Source organism: Trifolium pratense, linkage group LG5 (assembly GCF_020283565.1).
Source record: "Trifolium pratense cultivar HEN17-A07 linkage group LG5, ARS_RC_1.1, whole genome shotgun sequence".
NCBI classification, from domain to species: Eukaryota; Viridiplantae; Streptophyta; class Magnoliopsida; order Fabales; family Fabaceae; genus Trifolium; species Trifolium pratense.
Window position 1 is genome coordinate 53,306,296 of NC_060063.1, and position 12,802 is coordinate 53,319,097.

Genomic DNA, 12,802 nt, shown 5'->3' on the forward strand with positions numbered 1-12,802 from the left:
GGTTAAAATTGCTTATTTTACACTCTAATGTAAATTACACTCACTTTAGATAAATCAGATCTAATTAATTTATAATTTCTCATCCTGTATAAGAAACATGATGAAGAATAGAATTTTTTTATTTCCATGAAAATTTATTGGTTTATCTACTTTTTTTAACAACAAAAATTTGTGAATACATTAATGATGTTTTGCTCTATATGTAATTTTAGTTGGCTCATTTTAAATTTGGCAGTTTTAGTCTCCTCGATTTTAAATTTTTGTTCAAAATTTTATTTTTGAAAATTTTAGTCTATAAGCTGTGGAGTATTTTAAGCTAATGTTGCATATATTATATAGTTTATGTGGATGTCACGTCGCCATTTCCTATTTTATATTTAATTACTTAAAAATGAAACTACAAAAATTTGAAAAATAACTTTTTTTCAGGCTCGAGCCTTGAAAATTTTAGCTCGAATTGTTTATGAATTTTTTAGCGCGGCCTGATAAAGCTCGTTTAAAATATGGGTTGTGTAGAATGGGTCACGGCCGACCAGTAAGCCCGAAAAATTATAATAAAAAAAATTAAAAAATTAAATATAAGTAACTTGTTTTGGATGATTTGAACTTAGTTTGTATTATAAGAGTTTCTTTTGCCGCCCTACGAGTTTCTTAAATATCATCCGCCTGCAACTTAAGTAGCGAACAATATTTTTTCTTCAAATTTCTCATTTTTACTACTTAATTGGCGAATGAGTAAAAATAGGGCGCACAAGAAACTCGTAAGTAGCGGGTGAGTAAAAATTGGACGCGCGAAAAACTTGTAGGTAGCGGAAGAATAAAACTAGGGCGCGAGAAACTCATAAGTAGCGGTTGAGTAAAAATAGAGCGCACAAGAAACTCGTAGGCAGCAAATGAGTAAAAATAGGACGCGCGAAAATTATTGATCTTTTTTTTTTTATATATATATATATATATATATATTGATCCATTGGGCATTGCTTCCTCCTATCTAGCTGAACTATGTGCAACAATTATGTGCAGCAATGACAGGAATAGAAGTTGCTCACAGAATGAAATGACATAACATTTGGATTGAAACTGATTCAGCTCTTGTGGTCCTAGCATTTCAAAACTCTAACATTGTGATTTCAATTGGAATTTAAGAAACTGGTGGAACAATAGCTTGTTTCTCTTTGGTCAATTGAATGACATAGTGACTCATATATATAGAGAATGAAATCAAATTGCAGACTTGCAAATCATGGTTGTGCTTTATCTTCTTTCACTTTTTGACATCAATAATTTATGTTTTCCGTAAAAAAAAATATAAATGTATATTTTCTTGGTACATTTTTTTGCAAAAAATTTAAAACAAAAAAAACCAAACAATTATTTAGTTATTTTTATTTTTTTTAGAAATTTCTTTAGTTATTGTTGAGTTTGAGCACTAAAAGTAAAAAAAAAAAATTTTAAAACGGGCCGGCCCGAAAGTCCGACAACCCGTACCGGACCGGGCTCGGTCACTAAATATTATAGCCCATTTTTTATCCGGACTTTTTTGCCCGGCCCGACAAAACCCGAAACCCCGATCGGACCGGTCCGAAATGAGTCCGGTCGGACAGTTAGTTTTAACAACTCTAGTTAACTTCTTCATGAACCATATATTGTAACGGCTTAATTAGTAAAATGGTCCCTTAAAGATATTTTAGGTGTCACATTGGTCCCTTAAAGAAAAAAAGGTTCACTTTAGTCCCTTAAAGACATCTCTGTCATTCAAAATGATCCTTTCCGTCAATTTTTTACTAATAGTGTACCACCAACATCCAATTTTTTTTCCTTCATTTGTTCTTCATCTTCATCAACCCAGAAAATTAAAATCAAACACATAAATTCAGATTCGGAAAATTCAGATAAATCATCAAGTATGTTGAATATAGGACTTGCAAAGCTTCAAGTGTGCTGAGAACTCACATTATCTTGAGTGATCCACAAAAACCCCAAGAAAATGGGAGCCAATGAAGGTTGCATTAACATTGGATGGGCAAGATGAAGGTTTCAAAAATTCAGAATTTCAGATCTGGAACCAGAATTTTTTTGAGTGAAACCAGAAATTCAGATCTGAAATAAGAAAGAGTTGTATTTTTTTATTTTAGATTTGTTTTACTTTTTTTTTTTTTCTGGGTTTGTTGTTTGAAAAAATGGGGGTTGTTTGATGAAATTGGCGAAGAAGGAGGGTGAAGAAGATGAAGAAGTACTAAAGTGTTGGTAGTTCACATGTAGATACAATGCACCTTACATATCCAATGGTATTTTTTCATAAAAAAAATCAAATGGTTTAAATTAAAAAAATTAAAGAGGTCTATGGTGGACCATCGATAATATTGGTCCACCTAAGACATTTAAAGTTAAAAAGTAACGGAAATGACCGTTATGACTAACAGGGGTATCTTTAAGAGACTTAGACGAGACTTTTTTTCTTTAAGGGACCATTTTAAAACCTAAAATATCTTTAAGGGACCATTATACTAATTATGCCTATTATAACCCTAATTAAACAAACAAACAACTTTGAAAAAAATGATAAAATTTGTTCAACAACTTCAAACATTGCAACATTCACCATAATTTATGACCACTAACCTCATATTTCCTTAAAAAATAGATCAACCACAAAATCATTCTTTAATACATTACCATGCGCATATTATTTCATTTCGTCTTCAATGTAGTTCATAACAAATAACATCTCTCATAGGTGACATAACATCCACACACTTATATCCCACATCATAAAATTTTTGGTCAACTAAAAATAAAATAACCGAAATAAATTTTCAAAGCCCGTCTCATCAACAAAACATTCTAAAGCCCGAAAATTTCTCATCCCACTCACTCACTTTTTCTCCTAACCCCTGTTTTTTCATTTTTGCCCTTGGTCAAAAAATTCGGAACGCGTTTTCTGAATTTTTTTAGTTCAAATTTGGAAAAAATTCGAAAACACATTCCGAAGTTGTTTTTAAAGGCAAAAAAAATTTGAAAAACGCGTTCCGAATTTTTTGACCAAGGGCAAAAATGGAAAAACAGAGGTAGGTGAGAAAGTGAGTGGGTGGGATGAGAAATTTTCCTAAAGCCCGTGATGTATGTATTTCTTCATTTAGGCCCATGGAGTTAGTTGAATTGGCCCAAATTAGTAGAAATTAATGAAGAAACAGGCCCAATTATTAAGTACGAAACTATAAATACGGATACCAACTTCCCAAAGTTATCGTAAACGCTGAACAAAACCCCTCATTCGGAAAAAATGACTGAAACCGCTGCACCGGAAGTTATCGAAAACGCTGAACCTGCGGAGGTTTCCGCCGTCGATTCAACAATGAAAGACGAGAGCAATCAGAAGCGTACAAGAGATGAAGACGAAAAAGGTGTTTCGAAGAAGCAAAAAAAAAAAGAAGAAGCAAAAGGTGGAGGCGGAAGAGAAGAAAAAGGTGGTGGAGGCGGAAGAGAAGAAGAAGCCGTCAGGTCCTGTGAAATTAGGTCACAAAACTTTCGCCTCTTCTTTGGAATTGTTCAATTACTTCAACACTTTTCTTCATGCTTGGCGTCCTAATCTTAATGTTAATAAGGTAATTATTTAATCTATCTAATTATGCCCTGTTTTCTTCAGAAATTTGTAGCTTTAAACCCTTGACTTTCATTGACTTCAGTAGCATTAATGCAAAGTGGTTGCAAATGTTTGCAATAAGGCTATGTTTGGTATGTTAATATTTTTTTTTTGGTTTATAACCCTAAGGGACCTATTAGTCCAGAGTTCGGCCGCGAGGTAAGTAAAGTCTTGCCAAGAAATTTGTTTGGTATGTTAATTTTGTTTATAGAGTTTTCGGAGTTGGGGTTTTTGGACTTGCAACGGCTGAAAGAGTAGAACTTTCAGCCACCGGATTTATCCAACAACCGACCTTGGACAAGGGGCATGTATGGATTGGCTTAGTTGAGCTTATCTACTTGGACAAAAACACTTGCAATACTGTTTGAGAGAGAGCTCAAAAAGAAAACAACTTTTGACATGTTCACAAGTTCTTTTCAGCTTATTTCAATAAGCTCTTGTAGATAGCTTGCTTATATAACAACTTATAAGCTCTTGTAGATAGCTTGCTTATATAGCTTGCTTAATTGGTTGTTACAATTTAATCCCTGTTTCTAGTACGAAACTATAAATACGGTTCCCAACTTCCCAAAGTTATCGTAAACGCTGAACAAAACCCCTCATTCGGAAAAAATGACTGAAACCGCTGCACCGGAAGTTATCGAAAACGCTGAACCCGCGGAGGTTTCCGCCGTCGATTCAGCAATGAAAGACGAGAGCAATCAGAAGCGTACAAGAGATGAAGACGAAAAAGGTGTTTCGAAGAAGCAAAAAAAAAAGAAGAAGCAAAAGGTGGAGGCGGAAGAGAAGAAAAAGGTGGTGGAGGCGGAAGAGAAGAAGAAGCCGTCAGGTCCTGTGAAATTAGGTCACAAAACTTTCGCCTCTTCTTTGGAATTGTTCGATTACTTCAACACTTTTCTTCATGCTTGGCGTCCTAATCTTAATGTTAATAAGGTAATTATTTAATCTATCTAATTATGCCCTGTTTTCTTCAGAAATTTGTAGCTTTAAACCCTTGACTTTCATTGACTTCAGTAGCATTCATGCAAAGTGGTTGCAAATGTTTGCAATAAGGCTATGTTTGGTATGTTAATATTTTTTTTTTGGTTTATAACCCTAAGGGACCTATTAGTTCAGAGTTCGGCCGCGAGGTAAGTAAAGTCTGGCCAAGAAATTTGTTTGGTATGTTAATTTTGTTTATAGAGTTTTCGGAGTTGGGGTTTTTGGACTTGCAACGGCTGAAAGAGTAGAACTTTCAGCCACCGGATTTATCCAACAAACGACCTTGGACAAGGGGCCTGTATGGATTGGCTTAGTTGAGCTTATCTACTTGGACAAAAACACTTGCAATACTGTTTGAGAGAGAGCTCAGAAAGAAAACAACTTTTGACATGTTCACAAGTTCTTTTCAGCTTATTTCAATAAGCTCTTGTAGATAGTTTGAATCTTTAAAATTTTAAAAATTTACTGGGATGAATTGATTGTATAAAAAAAATATTATATCTCAAAAGAAATGTAAAAATATATTTATGTCGAAAATGCTTGTATATCTATACTAATATATAAAAATGATAGATGAGTTTGGACTGGACTTTTTTTATTGTCAATTTTACCCTTCAAAAACTTTCATTGATCAATAGTCCAAAAAAAAAAACTGCTCTCAAATATCATAATTAAAACTAACTTCCGTGCAAAAAATATTTAGTGGTTATATTTCCTTTCTTCTATACTATAAATAAAGATAATACATGAGTTTTGCAGCAAAAATATTTTATTATCAAACTCACAGTAACATTTTTTTTTTAAGAAAAACTCACCGTAACATAAGACATATATATATATTTCTTTAAAACATGAGTTAGACACAGACTCACTAGTTAATGTATAAAATCAATATGATAAAATTTTGAAAACCCGTAAGTATTTTTAAAATAAAAACATTAATGTAGTATTTCAATAAAAATATGTGCACAGCCGTTGTAGATTTTATGTACTTATATTTGTAAAAACAACCTTTTTTTAAAATATAAAATATTAATGTAAAGTTTATATGAAATATTTGTTAATTTTATATAAAAAAAATCCTTCTAAAATATTTGCACCACACTCATTGTACATTTTATGTACTTATGAAAAGTTGGTTACTAGTACTTTTATTAGTTTACCGGTTAGTGGTTTCTTGCTTTGTTTGTTACTATCTCATTTTGTTACTTCCTTCAATCTTTTATATATAAGTAATTTTTTAGATTTATTTAAAAAGTAATGCTAGAATATAGACTAATTACGTCACTTTTTTAATTAACCTAAAAACTTAAAAATAAAGAGGGGGCGCGTGGAGAAGGCTTGGGGGTGCGCTGAGCAGGACACCTCAGCTCTTCTTCTTCCTCCTGCTGCCAAAAAAACTGGTTTGGCCGGAGGTGATTCCGGCGCGGTGGCGACACTATTAACAAAATCAACTAACTACCTAACTTTTTGTTAACAAAATTGATTACAACACTTAAACACCTCAAAGATTTTTATGTACAATTAAACGGTAAAAGGTAGAGTCACCAACACTAATAGTTAGTTTTTTTTTTGAAAAGGCAAAAGCTAATATATTAATAAACCCAAGCATAAGGAATGCTAAGGTAAAGAAATAATAGTACAGGAATTCATTGTCTAATACATGGTATACACCTCTCATAACACTACAGGAAAATATGAACATCACCACTACATAGAATTAAGCTGAATCACCGATACTGAGATTAGAAAACAGAGATTTACTCATCCAGGCATAGAATCAAATTAAGGATAGAACATAAAATCTAAATAAGGATCGAGAAATTTGGATCTCTTGGGATCTCGCTCCAAGTCACTAGTGAGCATCCAGACGGTTGAAGAACATGCGATGATGCAAGAATTTCAAATCTAGAGCCCAATCCGGACAAGGATTTTGAGATTCAACCAAAAAGATACCAAAAACTCAATCACCTTTCCTTTACAAGATTCTACGCCACAGATTAAAAGTATGAGCAAAATTCACTTCCGGTACCAATTTGATTCTCTTAAAGATCGCAGCCGCAGTAGATTTAATAGTCCACACAACCAAGACATGCTCTAGGATTCAAATACCAAAGAATGAAGTTATAATCTATGCTGCTTGATTTAACTTTTAGCCAATTCCAAGACCACCTTTTCACATATTCAACCATATTGATCAAATTAATTTCCTTATTCTTGAACAACTTCTCATTTCTGGACCTCCATATGCACCAGATGCAAGCGAACCATATCACCCTAACTCTCTCGGTGTAAGCTCTTCCACTTCCGATAAGACCTTCGAATTGCTCTAAATGATTCATCCCTTCTTTATGCAATGCTGTTGATATACCCATCCATTTCGAAACATCGTACCAGATACCTGCAAAAACCGGACATTCAAAAAATAGATGGAAGACCGATTCCTCGGACCATAGTTAGTTGATTCAGTGATGATTGATGCTGAACTTAGTAGGTCGGACCATAGTTCGATCCTTTATGGTTTTTTAATTATTCCATAATTGCCCTTAACTTCCTCTTTTTTTTTTATTATGGTTTTTTCATCTATATCTATTCTATACTATAATATATAAAAAGAATACATCAGTTTTGGGTAGAATTTTCATAATACCAACATTACCCTTACTTTTTTTTAGTAGCAACAAAAATCTTTTATTAACAAATTCACCATAATATAAGACGTATCTTTTTTTTTTTTTTTGTACATAAATTAGACAAACAAACACCAAACAGTGGGTGATGAATCTAACAGAGGTTAGTTCATTTTCTTTACTTGAGAGAGAACGATAAAGCACGGGCCTACTACTGTTGTAACATCGTCTTCTCCTTTTCATCATCCTCTCCTCAGGTCCATCTCTCTCTCTCTCTCTCTATCTCTCTCTCTCTCTCTCTGTGTGTGTGTGTGTGTGGGGGTTCAGTATTCTCTTTATTTTACTTTTCAATTCTCTTTTTATTTTAAGACTTCAATTTCATCTTTGACTTCGATCGGTACCCTCTCTAACCCTTATTCTTACAGATCGGTTTCAACTTTGTTTTCTTCTTCTCAAATTTTCTTTGCTTTCAGTCTAGAAAATTGCAATTGCGTGTAATCAAATTCATTTTTTCCTTATCAATTGTGCTTTAATCTTAGTTTAATTCAATTACTCACCATAATCTGTAATTGGTTGTTACAATTTAATAGCTGTTTCTAGTACGAAACTATAAATACGGTTCCCAACTTCCCAAAGTTATCGTAAACGCTGAACAAAACCCCTCATTCGGAAAAAATGACTGAAACCGCTGCACCGGAAGTTATCGAAAACGCTGAACCCGCGGAGGTTTCCGCCGTCGATTCAGCAATGAAAGACGAGAGCAATCAGAAGCGTACAAGAGATGAAGACGAAAAAGGTGTTTCGAAGAAGCAAAAAAAAAAGAAGAAGCAAAAGGTGGAGGCGGAAGAGAAGAAAAAGGTGGTGGAGGCGGAAGAGAAGAAGAAGCCGTCAGGTCCTGTGAAATTAGGTCACAAAACTTTCGCCTCTTCTTTGGAATTGTTCGATTACTTCAACACTTTTCTTCATGCTTGGCGTCCTAATCTTAATGTTAATAAGGTAATTATTTAATCTATCTAATTATGCCCTGTTTTCTTCAGAAATTTGTAGCTTTAAACCCTTGACTTTCATTGACTTCAGTAGCATTGATGCAAAGTGGTTGCAAATGTTTGCAATAAGGCTATGTTTGGTATGTTAATATTTTTTTTTTGGTTTATAACCCTAAGGGACCTATTAGTTCAGAGTTCGGCCGCGAGGTAAGTAAAGTCTGGCCAAGAAATTTGTTTGGTATGTTAATTTTGTTTATAGAGTTTTCGGAGTTGGGGTTTTTGGACTTGCAACGGCTGAAAGAGTAGAACTTTCAGCCACCGGATTTATCCAACAACCGACCTTGGACAAGGGGCCTGTATGGATTGGCTTAGTTGAGCTTATCTACTTGGACAAAAACACTTGCAATACTGTTTGAGAGAGAGCTCAGAAAGAAAACAACTTTTGACATGTTCACAAGTTCTTTTCAGCTTATTTCAATAAGCTCTTGTAGATAGCTTGCTTATATAACAACTTATATGAAAACTATTGGAGTTTATTTTAGAGTACACAGTCACTTTCGTCTCTTGAAAATGCCACTCAACGTCATAGTAGTCCTGGAACCAACAAAAAAACATTTAAAAGTCCCCATTTGAACTTCCTTTAGCCAAAATCGTCCCTAAGGTTATCTCTTGACCAGTTTCTGTTTATTTGACACATTGGGCCAATATATGGCAATTGTTTCTTCAAATTTCACTGCCACCTAGTCAAGGATCAATTTGACACGAGAACTATTGGAGTTTATTGTCTCTTGTTATTATTGTAATAAAAATATCTTATATGATAAAACGCTTATGACTTACTCCCTCCAATCACTGTTATAAGTAAGATTGACTTTTGTATATCGAATAACTGATGTATATAGTTCATACTATATACATGTGTCTAAAAAACCAAATTTGCTTATAACAGAAACCGGAGGGAGCAAGTTGTTTATCCAAATAGAGTCTGGAATTAGATGCAGGGCTACAAAGAATTCAAGTTTTTTTTTTTTTGAGGTAATTCAAGCTGGTATTAACACATGGGTTTTTGAAATGGTTTTATATGCGTTTATGCAACAATTTAAAATTTCACTGATATATCTACATGTCCGGATTGAGCGACTTACATGCAAATTAGTTGCTACCTACTGTAATCTGTTAATGTATGTTATGTATAATAATCATGAAGAATTAGATAGTGACTGTCTAAATTTGTTTGTTAACTAGATTTACTTTGGGTTGTTTTGTGTGGCAGTATGAACATACAATGTTACTGGAATTGCTTATGAAAGGTCATCCAGAAGCTGAAAAAAAGATTAGTGGAGAAACCTGTGCTTTCCAAGTCCGGAGGCATCCTACATGGAAAAGCAAGTGTTTCTTTCTCATTAAGGAGGATGATTCAGCTGATGATTTTAGCTTCCGTAAATGTGTGGATAATATTCTTCCCTTGCCAGAAGCGATGCAAGTGAAACATGATGCAAACACAGCATTAGCTTGTCCTGGTGGAGGAAAGCATCGCGGTGGTGGGAAAAAGGGAAAGTCCAAACATTGAGTGCGTGACTACTGACTACTGCTGGTTTAGGTTTTTTTTCTTTCAGGATTATAGTTTTTTATGTAAACTTGACTAAGCTTGTGTCATGTTTCCTGTTACTCGTAAACTGCTAGTAGATGAATCATGTAGTAATTCAGATTTATTTGAATTTTTATCTCATGTGGTTATATCTATTGTCTTCCAATTTCACCCTGAGTTTTTTGAGCTTTTAAGTTTAAATTCAGATATTGATCCAAAAGGGAAAAGGAATGAGAATTAGAAATCAATAGTATAAAGTAGGCTAGTTTAAAGGACAAATGGATTGATTGTATATTAGTTTCTGAAAGTAGGTAGTTTGAATCTTTAAAATTTTAAAAATTTACTGAGATGAATTGATTGTATAAAAAAATATATTATGTCTCAAAAGAAATGTAAAAATATATTTATGTGGAAAATGTTTGTATATATGAATAAATCCTAATAATATATTAATATGATAAATTGCTAAATTTTAGTATAAATATGGCCGTCCGATCAAGATAGAGTCAGGGACGGAACCAGAAAAAATCATTGAGGGTGGCACAAGTAAAATAAAAAAGGAAAATGCTAAACAGTGCCCCCGGGGCATTGTTTAAGGAACCAAATATAGTAATATCATATTGAAGTTTGTGCAGTCAATGCCTCGAAAATCTAAAAAGTGTTATTTTCAATTTTTAAATTTTCTTTTTTGGTTTCCTTAACCAGTGCCCCGGAGGCACCGGTTAGCATGACCCAATAAAAAATATACTATCCTACAAAAACATTTAAGCATATTGTGTTAATTTACTATCGGAATAATGTCAACTTTAATAATATTGTGTTAATTTGATTGTAAAATTATTCATGCGACTGGACAAGTTGGCATAAAAAAATTTGACAAAAATAATTTTTTTTATCCCCCATTAAACCATGGGATAAGTTGGTTACTAGTATTTTTATTAGTTTACTGGTTAGTGGTTTCTTGCTTTGTTTGTTACTATCTCATTTTGTTACTTCCTTCGGTCTTTTATATATAAGTAATTTTTTAGATTCATTTAAAAAGTAATGCTACAATATAGACTAATTACGTCACTTTTTTAATGAATCTAAAAAGTTAAAAATAAAGAGGGGGGGTGCGTGGAGAAGGCTTGGGGGTGCACCTCAGCTCTTCTTCTTCCTCCTGCTGCCAAAAAAACTGGTTTAGCCGGAGGTGATTCTGGCGCGGTGGCGACACCACCAGAGTCATTTTTGGACCTCAAAATTTACAAATGAATATGTTATTTCACTCGAAATTTCGCAATGATTATGAACCCGAACTTAGATTTCTTAGTGGAAGCTTCAAAACACGATTCAACCACAACCAAGAAAAATTAATAAGTGGTAAAGCTTTAAAACACTTTCAGAAGCTGAAATCCATTGAAAAAAGCAAGGAAATCCATCAAGAAACGTCTAGTTCGAAGTTCATAGTGATTAAGAAAAAGCTTGATTCGGTTAGAATGTTTCGTAGCTCAAATCAGGTAGGTTTCACTTGATTCGTGATCTAAATGATGTTTTAAAACTTTTCCACCGATTAATTTTGCTTGGTTGTGGTTGAATCGTGTTTTGCCATTTTTTATGTTCTTGAAACTTTTTCTTCGAAATTTAAAATCTAAGCTTTCACTAAGAAATCTAAGTTCAGATTTGGCAGCAGGAGGAAGAAGAAGAGCTGACGTGTCCTGCTCAACGCACCCCCAAGCCTTCTCCACCCACCACCCCTATTTATTTTTGGTCGCATATTATTGTAGCAATTAATCCACTAGTATTAGTAGTTTTTTTTTTGTAGAAAGGAGTACTCCTCCATCCCAATTTATATATAAGGAAAATAAAAATAAAAATCACATTTATTAATAAAAATTAGGTTTAATTGTACATTTGGTCCCTTATCTTTATTTTAGGTTTTAAGTTGATCCCTTATCTTTTAAAAGTTTCAAATTGGTCCCTTATCTTTTCTTCCGTTTACTAAGTTAGTCTTTTCCGTCAATTTTTTGACCAACGCCGTTAGATTTCGACACGGGGCAAACGAAAAACATGGTTTTGACATTATTTTAGTTTAAAACTAACTACGAAGCAATCTGATGACGTTCATGGGTTGCTGTTGTTATATTCAATTTGATGGTGGAGATTTGTTTATGCACCATGGATAAATTTATTCCTTATGCATAATAACTGATGCCCTCTAATTATAGTGCATTTTTGTTTACAATTTATAATAAATATTTCAAAGAAAATATTGCAGTAACTCTTTTTTTTTAAAAAAAATGTAAAAATAAAAAAAATTGTCAACAAATTTAATATTAATAAACTTTTGGGTCATGCTAAACAGTGCCCCCGGGGCCCTTGTTAAGCATACCTAAAAAGGAAATAAAAAATAAAGCTTATATTGAAAATACAACTTTTTGTACTTTTGAGACATTGAATGTACGCATTTCGAGACAAAATTTCTATTTTAACATGTTTAATCGTGCCCCGGGGGTACTGTTTGGCATTTTCCTAAACTTTTTTAAGGTGAAGCCTACTCTACCCTTCCATAATTTGTGGGTATTTACTCATCAACCAATTAGAACAATTTACCTTGTAACAAATTTTTTTTTTATGTGAATTTGTATATTGTTGTTTTCTTATTGGTTGATGGGTAAATATCCTCAAATTATGAAAGAGTAGTTTTGAAAGAAAAAAAAAATCCTTTTTTAATCTATGATTTTCTCAAAGTATCTTATATTTAGGAAGTAATACTTAGTAGATTCTATGAGGATTTTTTTTTTGTGGTAAGATTAATTAATCTAGGAAATTGGTGAACGAAAGCACCTATAATTATTTTCAGTCTCATGATCGTGCCCAAGTGTGTTCAACTAAACTTTGATGAAGCTATTGCACAGAACAAAACAGTAAACGTGCATCATATGCATACATGGTCACGAAACCTCATCTTTTGATTTTTGAAGGATTTGATCATCCA

General features: G+C 33.3%; 1 protein-coding gene across 2 annotated transcripts; it reads left to right on the top strand.

Moving 5' to 3' along the window:
- Window positions 1-7,397: 7,397 nt before the first annotated feature.
- On the top strand, window positions 7,398-10,003 carry LOC123885132 (protein EMBRYO DEFECTIVE 514-like). 2 transcript variants are annotated; one of them, XM_045934387.1, is made up of 3 exons: window positions 7,398-7,511; window positions 7,845-8,250; window positions 9,514-10,003. In XM_045934387.1, exons 2-3 carry the CDS (start codon window positions 7,930-7,932, stop codon window positions 9,808-9,810), a joined length of 618 nt encoding a protein of 205 aa, XP_045790343.1. In that variant the 5' UTR covers window positions 7,398-7,511; window positions 7,845-7,929; the 3' UTR covers window positions 9,811-10,003. The 2 variants fall into 2 exon arrangements, with proteins under 2 accessions (XP_045790343.1, XP_045790344.1); XM_045934388.1 differs by having other exon boundaries at window positions 7,408-7,511; window positions 7,855-8,250.
- Window positions 10,004-12,802: the final 2,799 nt, after the last annotated feature.